Source organism: Pinus tabuliformis, chromosome 8 (genome assembly GCF_031772625.1).
Source record: "Pinus tabuliformis cultivar Carrire ecotype Pingquan chromosome 8, CPIR1, whole genome shotgun sequence".
Classification (NCBI taxonomy): domain Eukaryota; kingdom Viridiplantae; phylum Streptophyta; class Pinopsida; order Pinales; family Pinaceae; genus Pinus; species Pinus tabuliformis.
The window spans coordinates 208,625,859-208,650,518 of NC_142294.1; the positions used below are offsets into that span (position 1 = coordinate 208,625,859).

The following is a 24,660-nucleotide window of genomic DNA, read 5'->3' on the forward strand; positions in this document are numbered from 1 at the left end:
AAAAACCGAGTTCGTATGAGAAAGTTATTGTGTTCTGATCTCTTTGTTAAACAGGGGAAATTTGCAAAAAAATGTCCAGTCACTGCACAGTTAGCAGTTCGTACTACTGACATGGAAAGTGACTAGGCAGGGTCAAAGGTGGTCAACATCAAATCACAGTTCTCCAAGTGTCATCTTGTTATTGGGTTACATAGGTGGTGATGTGGCACAATGTGATTGGTTTGTTTTTGGGCCAATGAAAGAATGCCACGTGGCAAGCCCGGAGGCCGCCACATGGCACCTCCCAACGATTTAAGGGCTCGGCATAGTTTAGCAAAATTATTATGGAGGCATTGGGGCTCGACCCCGTGACCTCCCCTCTGCATTCCAAGCCACATACCATCTCCGCTACACTGTGTTTCTTACAGCATAAGATCTTCACAGTTATTTAAGGTTTAATGTTGTTGGAATTGGCGGTTAGGGGAGGGCTAGCCTGCAGGCCATCCCTCCCCCATTTGAACACATCACCACAAATGGTTGGGCAGGCGGCTATGTTAACGGCACCCTAAACAACTCCGCAACGGTTAGTGCTCGCCCATGTGAACACAATGGATGTTACACCAAACGGTTAGTGCGGCGAGCTCCAAAACTGTGAGGTAACCACGATGTGTGACCCCATCCAAACCGCCAACAATTTCGGCTGCGGTTAGCCTAATCTGCGGGGTTTGCACTAATTACCTTTGTTAAACCTGATTAACCATTAATTAACTCCGAGTTTAAACTGGTGGCAATTCTGGCGGACCTCCTAATTCGATGGGAACTCCAAAAATGGCGAAGCTAACTGGAGTCATTCTAGATTTAGGGGAACTTTTCTAGGAAAAGACTGACTGAGTAATAGAGAGGGAAATTTTCGACCAAATTGATCTTAGGAAGAGGTTTTCTTGGATAATTTGGTCATTCTAAACACATTGGTATAGGTATCAGGAGCCATAGAGCTTTGTAAAACAACATTTTTCCATATTGAGCTAATATAGAGGCCCAAACCATGGAAGCAGGACCAAGGAGATGTAGCCTAGGAGGGGTGAATTCCTTCATCAAAACATTATGTTAAAGTGTCTCTTTGATGTTTTGTTGTACTTTGAATTTCTTTTGTTCAGTACTTATTTTTTAAGCTATTTTTCTCATGAATGTCATATTAAACTTAAGGAAAATTACCTGTTTACATACACAAACAACCAATGAAACCTCAGTAAAAGAAGCAATAAGCAAGCACATGTTTAGAAATATGTAATTGATATTATCATAGCAAAAACTAACAATCAAAAACATATCAGCATTCATAGCATTATTTTTAAAAATTGGATAATTATCAAGTATGAAAATGAATTTATTAATAGGTTTCTTTTATGTTATGTGCAAATTCCATTTTCAAAGCACTGCAATAGCATCGCAATCAGCAAACAAGTGAAAGGGAAAAGTTGTATAACCATCGAAAAAAGTGTTATGATAATCCAAATATATATTTGGGTTTGATAATTGATGGTATGGACCAAAAGAAAACACTTCTACCACATTTTGTCTGCGCACCACAAAAATTATAGGAGGAAAATTTTATTCAATTTCACTTGGTCGGTAGTATGGTATCTAATGGGAAAAAGTAGCCAAGGGTTTACTTCACAGGTCCAAATATTCGTAATGATGCCAATTTTACCATAACCATAATTCATTATGTGCTTTCTCATTGGTATGGTAATCTTCCTAAAGTTTTGTATCTACAATTAGACAACACTAGTTGTGAAAACAAAAATCAATTTGTTTTTGGATATCTAAACATGGTTTCCTTGTTTTTGGGCACACTCATGACCATATTGATCATATTTTTATTCATTTTTCAGTAACACTGAGGAAGGATGTTGGGAGCATGCCATCATTAATTGAATGTATTAATAAATCATACATTCCATAACCTATTTTTCACATGTTGAAAGAAACTATTGACATGTGAAGGTTTTTTTGTTGGGATCGATGGTGAGGAGAAATGCATTGAACAACTTAGTGACATTAGCTTCCAACATCAATTTCGTATTAAGAAAAATTGATGGGAAAACACTTATATCGGGTAAGAAATATGCAACCTCTACAGAATGGGGGTTCTCATTAAGTTTAGCATTTTTGAAGTTCATTCTAGATCATCCAATATTTGCATCAAATATATTTTTATTACAATAAATTGTTGATATCCATAATGCACGAAGGCATAAGAGAGATATAAATTATTCTAAATGCTTGGAAGAAATTAAAAAATCTATTAGAAATACATATGAGTACTTTGATGTAGTTGATTCAGTTTTTTGGGAGTCTTTTTTCAATAATCAAAGTGATATCATTTCAAGATCAAGAAATGAAATTATACTTTTGAAGACTCCATATATTTAGTCACAAAATATGTCAAATGAACATGAGGAAAAAAACAATGTTGAACAACAAAAATCTCAATGTATTATTAATTCTTCACCGATAGAGGAAAGAAAAATGTACATTAGTTCTGAAAGATCATGTGCACAACGTGAAGCCATGGAAGACCTTTACAAGGGTTATGTGCAAGATGTTAAGGAGGGTTGCATGATCACAGTGTTAGTGGATGGATATCCATTATGGGTTTCCAAGGTTATAAAGGTCATTAAGGAAAATGAAGATGTTACAGCAATTGAAGTACATAGGTATGCCACAAATACACACCCATTAAATGGTGTGTACAAGCTAGAGATGGTAGTTGATAAAAAAAATTCCAGAAAGATAAAAAGAAAGGGTACAGATATAAATCATCGCCGCATAGACCTCTTAAAATTGGAGGATGTTAACACACTTGTTTATGGCTTCAATTTATTAAACAAAGAGAGGAAATCTTCGCTTTAGGGCCATAGAGATTTTGAAGAGGTTGCTAAGCAAAGTTAAGATGGGAGCTCGTTGAACCCAATCGTAGATCTAGGATACTTTTGAAACCTGAAATGGTGGGCCATTAGGGGACATTTGAATTCTTAAACTATGAAATTTAAAGGCAACCTATTATGAAAGCAGTGAGAGATCAATTGAAATTACTAATGTGTGCATTGTGAAATTAGAATCATTCATGAGTATCTGTCAAACAAATCGAAAAGCAATGAATCTATGAAATGAGAGAAATAATGTTTAACTTGCAAAATAACATAAATGGAATGAGCATCAAAGAATGTAAACAATGCATCTAATCAAAAGACATAAAATGAACATAAAGAAACTAAAAAATAAAACATTAGAATACATCCCATACTCGTTAGGTGGTCATCTCAAAGTGCATGGGAGGTGAAAAGTTGAGAAAACTCTTGATTAAACACCAAATGAAGGCACAACCATATTAAAGTGAACTATAATGGTATTCATTATATCAATCATAAGCATAGTGTCAATCATTAACATCAAAACTCTACATGAAAATTTTTCACACCTTTTGAAAGGTGAAGGCTCTCCTATTTATACAAAAACTAAGATAAATAATTCATAAATGTAGATCCACAAATATCTCTTAGATCCACAAATATCTCATGTGGTTACAACCATGTGTTGACATCTAGCAATTAGCATCTCTTCATATCCTCTCACAAATCTCTTCTAGCTTTGATAGGAGACAATTATGAAAACTTTCATGATTCTTCTCCATGAATTGTGTTTGATCAATGATCTCCAATCTTTCTCAAATCTTCAAAAGTTTGAAGAGGAAATTCGAATTTGAGATTTGGAGGCCAAATATGACTATGCTAGAATCTTCAAATATGCCTACACATGCCACAAAACTCATCCAACTTTTATATATAAGTGAATACATGATATTTTTCTAATATTCAACTATAAATTCACTCAAAATACCAAAATAAACGTATTGGAAAATAATGTGTCTAAACCCATATTTAATTATGAAGGTGGTCTTAGTGCATGGTTATGGATCTATGAAATATGGCAAGTTCTGAAGCAAAGTGAAAGAAAAAATGGTGAAATGAATGATATTTTGGAGACCCAACACATCTCTTCTTCTATCAATTCACCTTCTATCGTTGAACATGTCGTTGTTGGAGCCACAATTGTTGTTGTAATTGGACCTTGGAGCATCTCTTTTCTTCCGGTAATCTTGGGCATAGTGACCATGCTTGTGACAATTGAAGCATTCAATATTCCTTAACCTTCTATTTGAGTCCTTCGATTCAGGGGCATACTTTGATGAACCAGATGGTCTCCCTCTTCCATTTCTCTTCTTGCCTTGAGCAAGAAATATAGAGGGCTCTCCTTCTTCATGTTTTTGAATCCTCCCCCTAGAGATCATCCCGGTTTCTTCTTGAGCACACTTGCCAATGAGCTCACCAAATGTTGGGAACTTGTCATTATTGCTAAAAGTAGTAATGAAGGTTTCCCAAATAGGAGTAAGACCTTGAAGAGTGACCAACACCAACTCTCTGTCAGATATAAACTCCATCAACTTCTTCCAAAGATGATTGCTCTTGTCTCTTGATTCCTTGGGCTTGTCTTCACCTTAGCTCTAATACCATGTTAATTTCCATTGTTTATGTTATTATAATCACTTTATCCCAATTCTTTTATTCAATTAGCATCCACTTTCAAATCAATTTTAATCTTCTAGTAACAAGTAGCAATTGTAGATAGAACAGTAAATGCAATGAACAATAGAAGACAATCAAAATCAATAAGAGACACAAGATTTCGTCAAAAGCCAGAAACCCCATAAGGGGGTCAAATTCTTCTTATTAAATTATCATAAAATTTTCAATAGAGAGATACAATGATTTCGTTCATCAACAAAGAGGCAAAGTCAATTCTTTGACTATCCAAAAGATCAACCAACCAATATCCAGTAGATGAGCTTCCAAGGGCAAAGAGGGTCTTCTTTGGATGAAGAAGGTTGTCCAAAGGAGGGAATTTGTCCCTGAGCTGCCAAATTAACACTTGGAAAACTACAAGATGCATCAAATGTGATCCTTCGAGAAAACCAAGTCATTACAAAAAATGCAAGGTCACAAAAAAAAGGAAAAGATTTAGTTGATACAGGTGAAAAAAATTATAATCTCAATAAGCATAATACGAGCTTAATCATAGAAATAAAGACAAAAATAAAATAATATGTAACAAGAAAAATAAAGTATCGGCAAAGACTCTTTGATTGACATGGAAACAATGACCAAACAAAACAGAGATAAAGATTTCTTCAAAATTTAAGAACAAACAATAGAGACAAAAACCCAAGCAAATCCAAGTGTCTCCATTAATAAAAATTTGATGATCAATACAACACAAGTATATGAAGAAGAAAAGCTAATCAATAAAATTCTAAAATTATGACAACAACAAATCATGTTACAACGACACATTATCAGCATCCTAATCACAAGAATCAATACCTTAACCAATCAAACTATTGGCATTTCTAGGAACAAAGGCAATAATCAAATTACATTCCAAAAAATATTAATTGTAGTGCAATTAAAACTCAAATAGAAGTCATCATGGAAATCACAAAAAAGAAAGTTCTAACCAATAACTCTATAAACAAAGAGTCCTAAAGAAGATTTAACTAGGAAAAACTAACCATTCCACAATACAATATTGCCTATTCTCATTCATTGTGACAACACCAAAAACAAAGTATCGTGTGAAAAGTGTGAAAAATATTAAAAGCTAGAATGAAAACATAACATTTTTATGCCTTGAGGACAAAGCATCATTAGGGAAGACAATGTCATGAATAGAAAATACATAAATAAACACTAAATAATAATAACAACAATAAACCAAGGGACATAACATGAGGGACACAAGTCTTCACCTTTGTGACTATTGAATGCATATAAATATATTATCACAAGCCACATTAACAAATAATCTTAATTATCCATCTATAAGTTACATGTTATTTATCCTATATGGATATCAACTTGCTATCTTTATGTTGAATATTTAAAAATTAACTATTGTTCATTATAGTGGTATTAAAAGATAAATTAATTTGGTTCATTACATACACATTAAATGGTCATATATGTGAATAGACATGTATTTTAGATATGTCATTTGTGTATTAATATTAACATTACTATTACCACTATGTACTTTAAGTTGGATACATTGTTGATTATATAAAAATTATTGATGTGTTGGTATACCCACCTAAGCAAAAAGCTATAAAGGAGAAGGCTCAAATTGGATAACAAAGAAGAAGGCTCAAGATTATAGTGCAAATTGGATAACAATGAATGGCATATACCCAAGTGAAAAGAGTGAGTAATCATTACTCAAGGACTAAAGTGAACTTCTTTCTACTATCAACATTAAACATTGAAGAAACCAAAAGATTCACTTATACAAATGGATCTCTGTTAAAATTGGCAACTAGGGCCAAACTCCATGTGGGTCATCTTATTTATGGCAGATGATATTTTTCATGGATCCCTCTCATCGAGAGGTGTAGGATTCATCTAAAGATCATCCGATTCGGATAAGTATTCATGGAGTTATGAATTTATTTGTGTTATAAGACAATTCGTCAAGGTCGGCCGGCAGCCAAATAAACCCCACATGTGCTCAACGTTTTAGTATAAAAGGAGATGACTTGAGAGTCATTTCAGACACTTCTCTCTTGATTTCTCTCCACTTGTCTTTGGTTTTAGTGTGAGACAAATCTAGGAGGAAGTAGCCCTAAGACGCAGTCCTAAGGAGGATGCCCTAACGCAGTTCTAAGGAGGATGATCTAGCAACAATTCAATAGAAGAGACCCTACTTTTATGCGTTGCCTAAAGGAGCCTAGCTGCAGTCCTAAGATGGAGAAATAATGCTATAGAGGATGCCCTAAACGAGCTGTACCTAGCCGTAGTCAAGGAGGGTTATAATACGCCCTAGCCGTAGTGTAAGGAAGCTGGAACAACGTGGAATAGGAGGATAGTTTTGGGGTCCGAGTTGCCCTAATGGAGGCCGAGTATGCGGTGTACTAGGCCAAGCCCTTAAGGGCTAAACATTGTTGGTTTAGGGCCTGTTTTAGGGTGAAGGAGGGCCAAGTTCCCTTGTTGGAAGAGCTGCCACAACAGGACAAGTTTGAGGGCACTTTGGAGGGGTGCAGATCCATGGAAAGGCAACCGCAACCCTACACAGTCTCGCTGTAGGGTGCCACTGTAAATTACAGGCAAGTCGAAGGGTAGACAAGGGCTAGGGCAGCCCAGAATTGAAGCAACCACCCTCGGCCCCTCAAAGAAGGGCAACCGCATTTCTTGGGAGTGTTTTTGGACACAAAGGAAGGTTGGTTAAGGACTATTGTGTGCCCTAACCAAACCTAGTTTGATGCAACCAAACAGACCTCAAAACTGTGAGCTAGTACATGCATATTTGGAGCAGCGTTTGTATGATATGTTGGCAGCTAGATAAATGGTACAACTAGGCAATGGAGCATGGTGCTGCAAACAGTGGGACAGCAAGCAACCATAGGAGCAGCAATGGATGACTAACAATGGGACAACAATATGGAAAACATGGAATGGCAATGTCACTAACAATGGTACAGCAATGACACATAGGACAGTTGTGGTAGCATGGTGCAGCAATGGCACATGGGACAGTTGTGGTAGCATGGTGCAACAATGGCACATGGGACAGTTGTGGCAACATGGTGCAACAATGGCACATGGGACAATAGTGGCAGCATAAGGTGCAGCAGTATGATGTGTGCAGCATGGTCATGAGGTCCAACATAGTGATGATGGGTGCAACATGGTGCAGCACGGTGAGGTGCAGCATGATGACGAGATGCAGCACAATGATAGGTGAAGGAGTCACCTTGGAGAATCAGTTGAAGCAGCATGTCTTCAACTGAGTTTAGCTCTCTCATGTATCATCTTCTTAGAGATGATCTATGCTCTTATGTAGATAAGTCATAGTGTTGACTTTTGTTGTACATATATATATCTCTCTCTCTGTTGAACTATTGAAAAACATATAAGAATAATTGATCAAGGGTTTCCCCACATTGGGGTTTGTCCCTGGCTAGCGCCACATCTTGTGTCTTCTTGTCTTGGCTTGTCTTCTGCAATTTATTTTTATGTTCTATCTGCAATTTACTATTATGCTGATGTGATTGCTAATCTGTAAAAGATATTGAGCTAACTGTGAAAATTGAAATAAATTGCTCTAAGTATAGAACATACCTAAAATTAACATGGTATCAGAGCTTAGGTGAAGACAAAGCCCAAGCAAGAGTGAAAGAGAAATCACCGAAGACAGTTGGGAAAGGACAAAAGGATCAATGGATTCCTCATCCCTCTTCAAATTCACCGAGGGTTAAGTCGAAGCACAGAACATTATCAAAATGGTGCAGCGAAAGCTTCCGATGGCCTACCTAAAGATCACTTCAATGGGAAGTCCAAGTCCAAGGGTGGAAGGAAAGGCAGATGCCTTGCTTGTAATAAGTTCAACCATTATGCAAAGAAGGGTCTGAATGGTAGGGACACATCACTTGATGATGATAACAATCATTCCAGGGACATCTTCAATGATCAGAGGAATGACAGGTAATGCAGGGCATCAAGGAAACTACCGACTCTTCAAGAAAGCAAGGAACCCCAGGTATGAAGAATCAAATATTGTTTCTGATAAGATAAAGAAGCATTATCTTGTATTGACCCTCTCCTTCAAACTCTTTGGGAATCTAGCTTATTGATTGTAGTGCTTCAAGGCACTTCATCAGATAGAAGGGTGGTATTATACTTGGAGTCAATGCCACCTATTCCGGAAAGGGTGTAGGGAATGTTACCCCTCAATTGGATGAGGGTAACTCGATTCATTTTCAAGAATCTCTTTTATGTACCTGATCGCAAGAAGAACCTGGTGCCCATTTCGGCAATGGAAGTCAAAGGTTTCAGGGTGGCATTCATCAATGGAAAGGTACGTGTTTGAAAATAGAATTTTCAAAGATGCTTTTACTTATGGGTTCAAGGTTAGCAATTTGTATCAAGTTGCAGGATGGTCCATTGGGGACCATGTCAGTTGACACATCTCCTCATAGCACCGGAGGTCTACTTATTGTGGGGCCCTACCCGATGTGAGTCAGATAGTGTCAGGGATGCCTAAATTCAAGAAGAGCATGAAGGCACATGTTTGAGATGTATCGAAGGAAAAATCCTACAAGGGGACCATTCCCCTCATGTATCAGGTCCACAGGTTTGGAACAACCCGAGGGATTTGAGATTCATGATAAAAAATCTCATGTATGCAGGTGGAAGAAAGCCCTCTATGGCTTGACACGAAACACCTTGGGCTTATTTTGAGAGGATTGATAGTTGTCCAATGAAGCTGAGATTCACTAGGAGTGAAGTCGATCCAAACCATTGCTTGAAGGTTGTGGATGATAGACCTCTCATACTGGCACCTTATGAGGACGACCTCTTTCTGACAGGTGCAAACCCTCTCATTTACAGAAGTAAGAGGGAGTTGGATTCCGGATTTGGAATGATGAACTGCAAACCCGTGACTACCTCGATGGAGCTTAACTTTCAAAAGTTACATGGTAATGATGTCGGACCAAATTTGAAAAATGCCTCTAAGTTTCATAAACTCATTCGCTTTGATGTTCTTGGGGAACTTCCATCCAGATTTATGTTTTGCAGTTAGCATGTTGGGCTCATATTTGGTTGAGCCTCACTAGATTGGTGCCAAGAATCTTCTGAGATATCTTTGGGGCACAATATCTCATGGATTGAGATACATTGCCGGAAATGTGAGGCTACATGATTATTCAAATGCTGACAGAGCAGGCGGTGTGGAGAATCTCAAGAGCACTTCTGAGTGTTGATTCTCTTTGGGTTCTGCTCGATATCCTGGATGAGCAGAAAGCAGAAGACAGTTGCTTTAAGCACCACTGAGACCGAATACATAGCTACGAGTATGACCTCGTGTGAAGCTGCCTGGTTGTGGAAGCTCTTCAGTGAGTTGTTTGTACACATGATGGATACCACCGTGATCTTTTGTGTCAACCAAGGGGGGATTCAATTGTTGAGGAATCTTGTAATCTATGATTGCTCCAGCATATAGACATCAGATACTACCTTATCTGGGATATGTTATGTCGATGAGCGAAGAGGCTCCATCGCATTGAGACTGATGTACAGGTCGCAGACATTATGTTGAAGCCCCGGGGAAAGGTCAAACTTGTGACTTTCCTGAACGACGTGGAGTCTTTGAGAGGCCCTCTTATGAGGATCCTGCATGATGCATGCATTGAGCTCTGGGAACTCCAGGGGGCTTGGGGTACTTATTGGAGCAACAAGCGACCATAGTGCAACTCACCCTCCCCTAATGGTGGGTTGTGTACAGGGTGAATGGCTCAACCTTCCCCTGTGATACCTCGTGATGACTTAGGGACAGAATGAGTGGTTCTCATGTCGAGGCATCCTACCCATGCAGTGTGGGACTCATGGGAAGTACCTCTCATCTAGCCAATGAGCAGGGAAATGGGGTTAGGGACCATAGTAGTACTATCAATGGATGCATCGTTGTATCTACCGTACTCCCTATGCTAGGATGACCTCCATTGATTTGGGATCAATGAAACTGATATGGGATTAATATGAGTGGTTTGAGACACTCTCATGTGATATTGATCTTGGATCAATGAAACTGACTTCGAGTCAGTAAGAGTGACATAACTCACTCTCTTGGAACTGATATGGGAACAGTAAGATTGGTATGACACACTCTCTTCATATGGAACTGACTTCGGGTCAGTAGAGAATGGTATGAGACATTCTCGATCAATTCTTCTTCTTCATGGTTCAGCAGAGCATAGCAAAGCAAAGCCGAGCAGTACAGGGCACAGTTGGCAGAGATCGTACAGTCTGACCGATGGATCAGCGGATGGAGTTCTCCCTAGTTGAGAGGGAGTGTTAAAATTGGCAACTAGGGCCAAACTCCAGGTGCGTCATCTTATTTATGGCAGCTGATATTTTTCATGGATCCCTCTCATCGAGAGGTGTAGGATTCATCTAAAGATCAACAAATTCCGATAAGTATTCATGGAGTTTGAATGAATTTATGTTATAAGACAATTCATCAAAGTCGGTCAGCAACCAAATAAACCCCACATGTGCTCAACCTTTTAGTATAAAAGGAGATGACTTGAGAGTCATTTCACACACACTTCTCTCTTGATTTCTCTCCACTTGTCTTGGGTTTTAGTGTGAGAGAAATCTAGGAGGAAGTAGCCCTAAGACACAGTCCTAAGGAAGATGCCCTAACGCAATTCTAAGGAGGATGATCTAGCAGCAATTCAAGAGAAGAGACTCTACTTCTATACGCTAACTAAAGGAGCCTAGCCGCAATCCTAGGATGGAGAAATAATGCTATAGAGGAGGCCCTAAACAAGTTGTACCTAGCCACAGTCAAGGAGGGTTATAATATTCCCCAGCCGCAACATAAGGAGGCTAGAACAACGTGGAATAGGATTGTTTTAGGGTCTGAGTTGCCCTAATGGAGGCCGAGTATGCAGTGTACTAGGCCAAGCCCTTAAGGGCTTGACGTTGTTGGTTTAGGGCTTGTTTCAGGGTGAAGGAGGGCCGAGTTCCCTTGCTAGAAGAGCTGCCACAATAGGAAAGGTTTGAGGGCACTTTGGAGGGGTGCAGATCCATGGAAAGGCAATCGCAACCCTACACAGTCTTGTTGTAGGGTGCCACTATAAATTACAGGCAGGCCGAAGGGTAGACAAGGGCTAGGGCAGCCCAGAATTGAAGCAACCACCCTCAAACCCTCAAAGAAGGGCAGCCACATTTCTTGGGAGTGTTTTTAGAAACAAAGGAAGGTTGGTTGAGGACTGTTGTGTGCCCTAATCAAACCTAGTTTACTGCAACCAAATAGACCTCAAAACTGTGAGCTAGTACATGCATATTTGGAGTAGCGTTTGTATGATATATTGGCAGCTAGATAAATGGTACAGCTAGGTAATGGAGCATGGCGCTGCAAATAGTGGGACATCAAGCAATCATAGGAGCAGCAATGGATGACTAACAATGGGACAAAAATATGGAAAACATGGAATGGCAATGTCACTAACAATAGTATAGCAATGACACATAGGACAGTTGTGGTAGCATGGCAGCGATGGCACATGGGACAGTTGTGGTAGCATGGTGCAACAATGACACATGGGACGGTTGTGGCAGCATGGTGCAACAATGGCACATGGGACAGCAGTGGCAGCATAAGGTGCAGCAGTATGATGTGTGCAACATGGTCATGAGGTCCAGCATAGTGATGATGGGTGCAGCACCGTGAGGTGCAACATGATGACGAGATGCAGCACAATGATAGGTGAAAGAGTCACCTTGGAGAATCAATTGAAGTTGCAAGTCTTCAACTGAATTCAACTATCTCATGTATCATCTTCTTAGAGATGATCTATGCTCTTATGTAGATAAGTCAAAGTGTTGACTTCTGTTGTATATATATATCTATTTCTCTCTGTTGAACTATTGAAGAACATTTAAAAAGAATTGATCAAGGGTTTCCCCACATTGGGGTTTGTCCCTCACTAGCGCCACATCTTGTATCCTCTTGTCTTGACTTGTCTTCTACGATTTATGTTTATGTTATATCTGCAATTTACTATTATGTTGATGTGATTGCTAATCTGGAAAAGATATTGTGCTAACTATGAAAATTGAAATAAATTGATCTAAGCATAGAACATACTTAAAATTAACAATGTCATCATCACAAATGGAAGCCCAGAGATGATGATGCTCAACTTGAGTTTCTTGGAGTAAATGACATAATTATTCTTATACATGCTTCGAGGATAGAGAATTTTGAAGAAGGGAATGTAACATACATAAATAGGTATAAGTATTGGAATAATAAGAACAGCTATATGCGTTTAGCATCTACAACATGTAATTTTCTGAAATTAATGGAAATTACGAATTTTTCTCCTCTGAAAAAAATAAGAGCAGCTATTAATAACAATGTAGTATGGGTCACATCCTTTTACATCGTGACCATCAATTATATACCATCAGAAGGGCCATTGTAAAGTCTCTATCTATTAGCCATTATTATTCAATCATTTGTATGTATCTTTGCAGATATATCTGTGTTAATCATAAAAGCTATCATTGTGCCTTGCACAGTGTAATTGTTGTTATAATCTAAGAATATCAATAGATTCTCACGATGGAACTAAAATGTTTCTTCTATTGAAATATAACAAAGGCTGACTTTATAAAAGATAGTGCATTGTTATAGAGCTGTAGAGTGGGTAAAATATCATGCCCGCAGGGAAATTTAATCTTCGTAACTGGAAGGAGGATTAGTTCTGTTGTTAATGATATTTGTTCTAATTATTCACCCCATATATATGTCTTGATTGGATTATATGTGTGCGCTTTTTGTTGATTATTGGTTGTGATTGTTTCATTCCATAATGTAATCAGAAGATCTCTGCACTGTTTTATTCGTATTATTTGTTCTAAGAGTATAATTATTTTTCCATGTTGCCACACTCCCATCCTCCAGTTCGTAGCTGGGAATGAGATTGCTGATACCTTGTCAAACTGAATTAGCAATTAGCTTACAAAGAGACCCAATACAAAATTAGTTCATAAAGAACAAATATGTTACAAACTTACAAGTGGAATTTGAACTCAGGTGGGGAGGATAACAACCCTATACCACTCGAACTAAACCCTATTGACAGTTTTACAATCATAATTCATGTTTAATAGATTCATTACACTTCTACATTTGAAATATTGCATGGATTTGTTAACCTTTTTTAGAAAACAAAAAGGAGTGCCTACGTGATATTTGTAGCAGAGATTAGGAAATAAAATAGATTCCAAGGGTTGGCTCTAAAGAATTGAAACCAATGTTTGAAAAGGTTGTGGGCACCAAATCTCTCCATGAATATAAGATGTCAGATAAATAGTTGCTCTATGCAATACTTGAAGCAACTAGTTGTCCATATAATGAAACTCTCAACACAAAAATTTACTAAAACAACTTCTCACATGAATGATAATTTAAATTTGGTTTGAAATTTGCCCTCTTTCCCACAATTCTATCACTCTAAGTTGCACCTGGGATGTAAATTATATCTGCGTGATTTCAATGGCAAGATAGGGGATTTCACATACATTGCACAGTAAAACATTCCAGCATCATATTGGCGATCTGAAAATAAAGAAAATGCTTCTGATCAGAAAGATACCGGAAGTGGTGCAGCTGCCCCATGCACATTGTTAACATGGATGCAGTTGAACACCAATAATTATACAAGTTATTTTGCACGTTACACTATAAAATGTTCTTCAAAACAATAAGGATTTCAATATATATTCAACATCTCCCTTAAAATAGCACTGCACATATACAAATACAGCCAGGACCATTTCATACAATGGTTGTGATCTGCATCGCTGAGTGATAATTGAAATAAATATCTTAGCTGTTATTAATCAGTCTTTGATAGATATGGATGCAAAGGCGCTGGGCGAACTCGTCTAGATAAGCCTAAAACCCGCCGATGTGGAACTGATGATGACTGTAATCGCAGAATGTTCGAGCCTGTGTCACGACAACCATCAACAATTAAAGTTATGAAAAAAGATACAACCAATGATGAAAACAAGTCCAGCAAAGAAATAGTGTGCTTGTCTAAGAAAGGAGACTGGAATTCAAATAAAAGCTCTAGGTGCAAGAACTTGTCAATGTAACACTCTTCATGTACATCACTCAACAAACAGACATTGTTTGGAAAATCAACTGGCAAAACATGCTTGGACAATTAGATGAGACAGTTTCACCAGAAGACTCCCTATTTGATTTCAGAGAAGTTGGTGTTGCTGTAGAAAACAAGTAGTCACTACGTAAAACTTCGAAAATTTTAGGCATTGGTCAGTAAGAAAATCAAGTAAATACTTTTCAGATTAGCCATCACACAATATTCTTTGCCAAGGAATGAAGCCATTAAAAAAAAAGTCACCAAAAAAAATCCATATGCAGTTTGCTCTTTTTTTAAGATACTTTTTATATCTACAGAAAATATTTAGATTAGCAGCAAAAAAAAATAAAGTGAAAATGAAAGAGTATATATAATGTACTTCATATAATCTTCCTTAGAGGAATCCTCACGAGGACCGAGGAATCTCAGAAAGTGACCTGAAGGAATCCAAAATATCTCTGACTAAAGAAAATTCAGCAAGTTTGAAAGACTCTGTTGCATAAGCATATTACAATGATGGGATGTTCAATGAAAAGGACCAGCAAGCTAAGAAGGATTGAGAAAAAGGACCAAACTCCAACAAAATAGTCTTTCTATGTGAAGTCTGATAAAAGGAGGATTAAGTATACAAGTCACTCTTGTAAGTCATCTGATTGATGCCTTGTATTCATAAATTGTGTTAATAAAACTCTTGCTTGACACAAGACCTGAAGAACGATTTCATTTGAAAACTGTTTATGGAACAATTTCTATGGAAATCTTGTAATATTCTGTCAAAGTGTCATTATTTGTTCGCTTGGACTTCTTCGTTCTTCATTACAACCATGATGACATCTTCAATACTAAGTCATGGATCTCCATAGCAGATTCGTATCCTCTTATGGTGTCCTATCTATATCAGCTTCAGCAAGAAGAAATTTGTACAAAATTTTGGTGATATTATCTTGAGATAAGACAAAGTAATGTTGCGTTGAAGTCTGTGCACAAGCCTGTGTCGAGGGACATTTTTTCTGGTTGCAGAAAGTAATGTGTTACGATGGAAATATTTAAAGACTGAGTATGAGTCTATATGAAACTGAATGAAAGCCTAGACAAGGACTTTCAAGGATTGTGTTGAATCCAGTTCAAGAAGCTCTCTAGAGGCAAGACATTTGCTAAAAGAAAGGTCTCTACCAGAAAATGAACATCTGCTAGCATATAAGCCGTTCTGAGATGTAATGACTTCTTCACAATTCTGAATATGGTTCAAAATCAATGAGGCTAAAGGCACAATAAGAAAGATGAACCAAATGCACTTGTGCCGAGAAAGTTTGGCATCCTGAAGACAAGTTGGATTAAAGTTTTCTATAGACCTGTGTAAGAGATATTTCCTTGATACGTAGTTATTGCTTTTAAAGTCACAAGAATCTAAGAATATGTCACCGCTGTGGAAATATCGTGTCAAGTTTGCAGAAGATGTCTTGCACCATGTACCATTACCTATATGACAAAGTTCTTAAAGAGTATGGTAATCTGATTTCTGAAGTTCCTCCCTAAGCCAGAAGAAGTTAAGAAAGTCATTTGCAAGAAGTTATTCAACCCTTGAGAAGCTTGGTTATCAAATCTGAAGCAAATCCCTTGAAGTCTCAGTGAAATTTTCAACTATTGCAGCAACTGGAAATTATTCTTCTAATTGATTAATAATAAACGCAGTTTATTTGCAAGGGCAAATAATGAATAAAATCACAACTGCAAGTTTCACCATAAAACCGTTGTGGAAACTAAACTGAAAACTGAGAAAATAATAGCACACACACAATAAAATTGACACGGTTACTTTTCGACAATTTTCCCCAGAAAAATTCAATGTGGGAAAACAGGTGCAGCAAATGAGGGTTTTATTATTATGCAGCAGTGAAAATCTGAGTACAATGTGGATGCCCAAAACTAGCTATCCTCAACAATTATTCCAGCCAAAATTATTGGAGAGAATTTTCTCTCTCCATGTGCAATCCCAGCACAACTTGTTTCAGTAACTGGCTATCCAAGAACCCTTGCACAAGGCCCTGTGCAGTGCTCGCGTAGACCCTCACAAGCACAACCTGAATATGCCTTTGAACAAGTCATTATGTTTGTTGCTGCTACATGAAGTGATCCTCCGGCGCTCTGGAAATTTTTCCCGACCTCGTGTTACTAAATCGACCTCCTGCTCAGCCAAATCGAACTGCCTCAGTGAAGTTGCCTGCGCAGCCTCTAACGGAATAACTTGACCTCTTTGTTGTTGCCTCTTTGCAACTAGAAATTCCTCTGGAATCACTATCTTTGCTCCCTCTCTGTCTTTATGTCCCTTTTGGCTCAAACTTCTCTCCCTTCTTCGATCTCTGTAACTGGGTAGCTCGATCTGCCAAGGAACTCGACCTCTTTGACGTGTTTTCCATCTACCCATCAAGTTGCTCTTATAATCTCTTGTTGGTGAACCAACAACCATTATTAGATCCCCATCAACAACTAAGATCATCTCCAACTCAATCTGTGTGGGTTTCTAGATAATTCTAACCTTTCTTAATTAATTGTTTTAATTATCACTTTTCCTAAGGCTTATAGGAAATATTTAATTATTGATCAATTAACTCAATTGAGTTATTTCTAGGTGTTTTCTCTTCAAACTTTTTCTAGGCTTTGGAGACCTTGTGTTCTTTAGCCTCTCTAACAAAATTTGAGACTAGAACACAAGTCCGATGTTACAAAAACTAACACTTCCTCTTAGCGAGGAAGGTGTTCGCTCTGTCTCATAACATCCTCCCATACGTTGTTGATGTCTAACAATTATGACAATCTGCCATTGCGCAACTCCGATTCATCTGCCACTCTGTAGCTGAACCACCCTGCATATGCGTTGTTGTTGACACTGCACTGTACATCATGTACTACTACCAACTCTTCTCTACGTTGCAACTAATCTCACGTTGTTGTTGTTGTTGTTGCAATTACTGCAACTAAGAGTTCAATTTTGAACCAATTGTGTCTATGAACTGCAATTGTCTTCTGAGTCTTTGACTGCTACTAGACTCTACTCTGTCCACTAAGTAACAATCTGTGTTGCAACTGCTTTGCACTCCTCAACATCTTACTACAACTATCCCTCAAGAATTGACTACTCCATGCTGACACTGATCCAATTGCTAGTGAATATTGTGGGTCATTGTAGCAAGGTTAATGATCCATGAGGAAACACCTATCTGATGTTATCCTCCTTAGACACTACCCAAAATCTACAACTCTGGTGACTAAAGTTCAACGCCACCCCACTTCTCTCCTGGAGGTATAGTTGCATACAATGCAAATTCATCCTCCAACTTGGAAGACAAATTGTCGAACTTTGTCGAAATTGATGCTTACTCCTACTTCTCCTTCTTGTATTTCTTTCTCTTGGGACACTGAGTACTGTAGTGACCAAACTCACCACACCTGAAGCATTTGATCTTCAAGAGATCCTTCTTCTTTTCTCCTCCCTGTGATTCTTGTCCCTGACTAGGACCTTTCTTTGCCTTCCCCTTTCATACAAGGGCTAGGTTCTCCTCTTCCTTCACACCCTTCAGTCCCTCGCTACTACTGCCACTGATATTGCTCTCAACTAGAGCAAGTCTCATCTCCCCCTGTGTAAAATCTACCCACAACCGATCCCAACCCGGTAGGTTATCTCGTCTAATAATGCCTTGGACGAATGTAGCCCACTTTGTGGTGAAACCATTGAGAGTTGTATGCACCAACTAACTCTCTTGAAGTGCTTCTTCAACTGCGGCAAGCTCATCTCAGACACTTTGAATCCTGGTGAGATAAGGAGTGACCCCGTCACCCTTATGCATCCTGGTGCTTCTCAACTTCTCCTTCAGGAACATCTTATTTTTCTTGGAACGATTCTAGAAAAGCGTGGCAACTGCATCCCAGATCTGCTCAATGAATTTTATAATTTGCTCATTGGAAGCGCTTCCTGGCAATACCACTGCCTATTGGAACTACTACTGGGCTATTCGAACTTTTTCCGCCACCTGGAACTTAAAATTGAACCCTGCCAAACAATTTGCACTACCTAACTAGACCTTTGTGCAGACCCAAAAATTTACTCAGAGACTCCCTCTGAAGTTGCAAAATTTCTCCTCATTTCTAAGCTCCCAATCTGTCTTCAAAACTGCTCTAATACCATGTGAAATTTTCAACTATTGCGGCAACTGGAAATTATTCTTCTGACTGATTAATATTAAACACAGTTTATTTGCTATGACAAATAACGAATAAAATCACAACTGCAATGTTGTTTTTCCAAAATCTTGGGTCGAGGATATAATCTTAGAATCTCTGACGCTACCAAACCAAGAATCACAACGATACTACTTTGCACAGCAGAATATAAACAACAATAAATCTACTAGTGCACAAAATATGGACAACATTTTACAATTTTCAACCCAACTTCGTTATATTAATCAACATATAATACAACAATCTAGGGCTCCCGTACCAAGGATAATGACCCTCATACATCTATTGATACAAGATACAAAATTGGGGCTTGGTGTGAGTCCATCGACAACCAATCTACCCTCAACAAGATACTCTAGCCATCTCGCTGATGTATTTGACTCTCTCAGCTCCTCTTAGTCGTACCATATACCTTCTCGGTCCTTCGACTCCCGATCTGCAACTCACTCTATCAGTGCTTCAAGTCCATCTGGCCGCTAAACCTCCGCTGTCAATCTGATCTCTAGTTGTGCCTTAGTCCATGAAGGGCACAACACATCGAGACCCTTGTCGAGTTGTTCACAAATCTGCTTGTGAACAACTCTCAATCTACCCATTGTTGCTCCTCAACTACTCAGGGACTTAAGCCCACTATGGTCTTCTTACGTTGCTCCAATGAAGACCAACATAGGGCACGGAGGGCTGCCACCTATCACTGCAAGATGTCCATCTCCCACAATGAACACGGGCTAGGAGGATTTTCCATCATCTACTGTAGAATTCCTTCTCCATACACAAGTCTAGGGTTGCTCAATTGCTCCTCTGGATGATCAAACCTTGAGCTCAACTTCTACCACTCTAGCAACCATCTAGGTCCATGAAGATGGTGCACACCGGGCTCCAACTTAGACACTATCACGTTGTCCTCCAGCAGACCATAAATGCCCAATCCACGTTCACGCTTGGTCCACTCTCACGTTGCCATCCAATAGTCCACGAGTGACCAATACTTCTTGTAGCATCTACCTCTGGCTAGGGCATCCTCACACCTAGGAAACCCTCCTATTGGTTGTCAACAGACTTCTCAACTTGTCCTCTCCTAGGACATTTATCCACCGGCATCCAACCATCACCAAGAGACCATCTGCAACCAATCTGTTGCTGCCCTCTTGCCCTTAGGTTTTTTGCATCTTGATGTACCTTCCTATTACTAGTTATGCCACACAACACAATTTGACAGCCCTCCAAAACTGCTACAATTCATTGTGTCTCCCTTTCCCAACTAGGTTGCTTGTCCTTGTTGTCCTTCTAGGCATCATTATACATTGTTGTTGGCCTTGGAACCTCCACAAACCACCCAACAACACACAGTCTTGTTCCAGCAATACAAACCAGCCTTCTAGCAAAGGTAACCACCATTGTTTGGGTTGCGGCCTCCTTTACATGTCTGTGGCTAGGAGAGAGGGTCTCACTAGCCCTCTCGGCCCTCACAAATAGTCACCAAAACTTGTTGTTGTAGCTTCCTATCTTTGCGGCCCAAACAGTGACAAAATACACACATAAAATATGCACAAAAGCCCTCTTACCTTTCCTTTGATCTACAGCCTAGTCTGCAAGGAAATCTGCCTCAAATCTGCCCAAGAATCTGCCTTCAATCCTCCTCGTTGACTTCCTCAGAGCTGCGGCCCAATCTACAAAGGTGATTGCACTCAAAACAGAGATAACCCTTCTCCTAACTCGGCTTCTTGCTCCAGACTTCCTTGCTTCAGATTCGCTACCAATTTTAGAGCTTGTCTTGATGGTAGATGCACTTAGATATGTCTCAAATGAGGTCTAACTCACCTCTTTTTATACAAGTCTCTAGGGCAATGTCTAGCCCATCAAAGGGTCACCTCATGTCAAGACCGACTTGACTTACCTAGACAATTTGCCCATACTTTACTTCAAAAATTCATATCTCTTCAACCACAACTCGGAATCGGATGTTTTTCGATGCATCAAATTCGTCTCAACATGCACTATCATCTTCATCCATCACATGTCGAAATCTCTCCATGGTTTTGTCCCCAACATTGATGGGTGCAAAACCCCAAGCTTGGGTTTCAAGCCCACAAGGCCACTTGTGGTGCTTCTTCCTCCAAACCCACGATCCTCCAAGCTTGAAGTACCTTCCAAGCTACCAAAAATCAACATGCAATTTTCACCATAAAAACGTTGCATAAAATAAATTGGAAACTGATAAAATAATAGCGCACACAATAAAATTGACAGTTACTTTTGAACAATTGTCCCCAGAAAAAACCCAATGTGGGAAAACTGGTGCAACAAATGAGGGTTTTATTATTATGCAACAGTGAAAATCTGAGTACAATCTAGATGCCCAAACCTAGCTATCCTCAACAATTATTCTAGCCAAAATTATTGGAGAGAATGTTCTCTCTCACCACGAGCAATCCCAATGCAACTTGTTTCAGTATTTGGATCTCTAAGAACCCTTGTGTAGGCCTCGACACAGTGCTTGTTTAGACCCTCACACAGACAGCCTGAATTTGCCTTTGATCAAGTCATTCTACTTGTTGCTACTACTGGAAGTGATCCTCCAGCCCTCTAGAAAATTTTCACAGTCTCCTGTTACTGAATCGACCTCCTACTCACCCAAATCAAACTGCCTCACTAAAGTTTCCTGCACAGCCTCTAGTGGAAAAACTCGACCTCTTTGTTGTTGTCTCTCTGAAACTAGAAACTCTTCCGAAATCACTACCTCTACTCTCTCTGTCTCTGTATCCCTTCTAGCTCGAACTTCTCTCCCTTGCTCAATCATTACAACTAGGTAGCTCGATCTGCCTAGAAACTCGACCTTTCTCATATGTTCTACATCTACCCATCGAGTTGCTCTTCTAATCTCTCGTTGGTGAACCAACAGCCATGATTGGATCCCCATCAATGGCTAATATCATCTCCAACTCGATCTGTGTGAGTTTCCAGAGAATTCTCAACTTTCTCAATTAATTATTGTTAATTAAATTACTTTTCCTAAGTTTGGAAATATTTAATTATTAATCAATTAATTTAATTGAGTTATTTCTAGGTGTTTTCTCCTGAAACTTTTTTTGGGTTTTGGACATCTTGTGTTCTTTAGCCTCTCTGATCAAAGTTGAGACTAGAACAAATGTTTGATGCAACAAAAACTAACACTCCCTCTTAGCGAGGAAGGTGTTCTCTCTATCTCATAACATCCTCCCATACACTATTGATGTCTAACAACTGTGACAATCTGCCACTACCCACCAAGCCACTACGCAACTCTGATTCACTGCCACTCTGTAATTGAATCTGTTGAGAAATCCAAAGTGTGGCAGTGAATTGATTTCTCTTATTATGGCATTATCTTGTGATGTTTCATTATTATTATTCTTTTGTTTGATTTATCTTTTCTCTATCATCAAGACTAATGCCAAACAACAAATAGTAGAGGGCACGAGATATAGGCACGCAGCCAGGGAAAACCCTAATCTAGGGGAAAACTCGATCAAAATTCTTCCTTCGGTAGATTCAAAAGATGAGACAACCAAGACCTTCACAACCTATACTAGAGACTTCCTCCATCAAGTCAACCTTGCATTTTCTTCTTCAGCTGAGCAATAACTTATTCTTCAACTACTTCCTTGCAACAATGAGATGCTTCGATCCTTCAATAAGATTATGCTTTGGTCTTGAAGTTCTAAGGCAACCATCTTTATACACTATCACTGTGACAACCTCATACGCTATCATTGTGACAACCTGTGACCTGAACTTCACTAAGGTATACTGAAGTCTGTGACAACCGAGCTTCTTACTGAGATTTTGCATCACATTGATACACCGGAACTGTGGATACATCAAGACTATGGTACACCGAGATTCCTCTGAATTGGATCTGAACTCATTCATTGTACTAGTACCGAAATCATCTCATTGTCATCACCAAACTTGTCTCTGAAATCACCAAAATTCTGTCTCTTTGAGATCACTGAAAACCTATCTCTAAGATCACCAAAACTCTATCATTGCACTGAAATCTTCTCTCTGAAATCTGAGCTCCTTCGTTATGTTCCACCAAACCTTTATTCTTAAATTTTATGCGAGCTATATGACTGAACTGTGGAGCAACATATACCCTCCTATTTATAGTTGTTCCCCATAGTAAATAAGTCAACATGAGTTTCTTGAATGGATGTGTCTCTATATAACTTTAGGCCAACTTGTAGGCCGACTTGATGACGACTTATTTGAGGTTGACAACAAGAAGACTTTGATGGAGGAGTCTTTGACGAAACAATAATTGACTTTTGACTCAAGTAAACAATTCTAAAGCCTACAATGGAGGCTTGACCTATAACGATTGACCTAAGCATGAAACCCATGCTTTAACAAGTCAATTCAATTAATAATAAAATTCTTTTTGACAAATATATTACATTTTGACTCAAGTACAGTTTATGAAGACCGAACCTAGTTACGTTCCTCAACACTCCCTCTTAACTAGGGAGGTATTCATATTTATATAAACAAAGAGGTACGTGGAAGATCTGAAAAACCATCATCTACCAAGAAGTTTAGGCACCACAATGCCATGGACTAGATTCCTGACCAAGGAAATCTATCCAAGGTCTCTCAACAATTTAGGCACCGCAATGCCATGGACTTGATTCCTAACCAAGGAAATCTATCCGAGTGGGACTAAGATGGACTCGAGCTTTCATCCTCTCTAGGTTCCCAAGGATCTAGGCGTGTATCCGAGGTCAGAGCTCTATGACCAACACCACCCTCCCAACTTCGGGACCTAGACATCAACACAAAGTGTTGACCAGATGTCCTCCCAGGCAATGCTTCACTCACAAAGCCTCAACACTCCTTGATCCAACAGATCAAGGACAACAAATCTCTCTCGATCAAACTGATCGGTAACCAACATGCTATCAAAACTTCGAGAGATTTACCTGTACAAACACAACCCCAATTAGTAACAAACTTTCAAATGTACATAAACATATACAAACCTCCAGGGTCTTCCAGACAACTTGATGTTGCTTCTCAACTTTCCATAGTAGGACTTAGAGCTTTCCCAATGAATCTTGACAGAAGATTCCTCAACCATGCAACTTCCTTTCCTACTTCTCATGCAACATAATATTTCATAAATTGATCCAGCTTTGCTTAACTCAACAGCCCTTCAAAAATACATTCTCCAATTCCCTTCTCTCACTCATGGCCTTCACTAAAACTTACGACTGTTAGTCCTAGTCTAGTGCATGACACATGAAGTAGAGAGCCATATTTGTCAATCCCTCTTAATTAGAGAGGATCTAATCATTCGTGTACAAGGAATATTCTCAACCATCCCCTTATCCTAGGGAGATTCCTTTCATTCAAGCTCCCTCTTAACCTAGGGAGATTTCATCCAGGCTCCCTCTTAACTTGGGGATTTATACTTCTTCTTTATGTCATCAGAGAATCTTTTGTGGCTTCCATCCTTCTCATCAGAGTTATCATTACCATCACAATTCACACCATGCTTATCGACCATCTTCGCCATCTTGAAGATTATGTACCTGCAAAACTTAGATACCAAGTACATCCAAAACTATAGAAGCATGAAGTTAGCCATATCAAAGTCATGGAAG

The 24,660-nt window shown here is 38.9% G+C and overlaps 1 protein-coding gene across 5 annotated transcripts in view; it reads right to left on the minus strand.

Annotated features, from left to right (window-relative positions):
- Positions 1-14,227: 14,227 nt before the first annotated feature.
- Positions 14,228-24,660, minus strand: part of LOC149234872 (uncharacterized) — a 408,823-nt gene continuing 398,390 nt past the window's right edge. For all 5 annotated transcript variants that reach the window (XM_089371982.1, XM_089371983.1, XM_089371981.1 and 2 more), the window contains one exon: positions 14,228-14,619. In XM_089371982.1, coding sequence (XP_089228108.1) covers positions 14,507-14,619 — 113 coding nt within the window. In that variant the 3' untranslated portion in view covers positions 14,228-14,506. The remainder of the gene's footprint in view (positions 14,620-24,660) is intronic.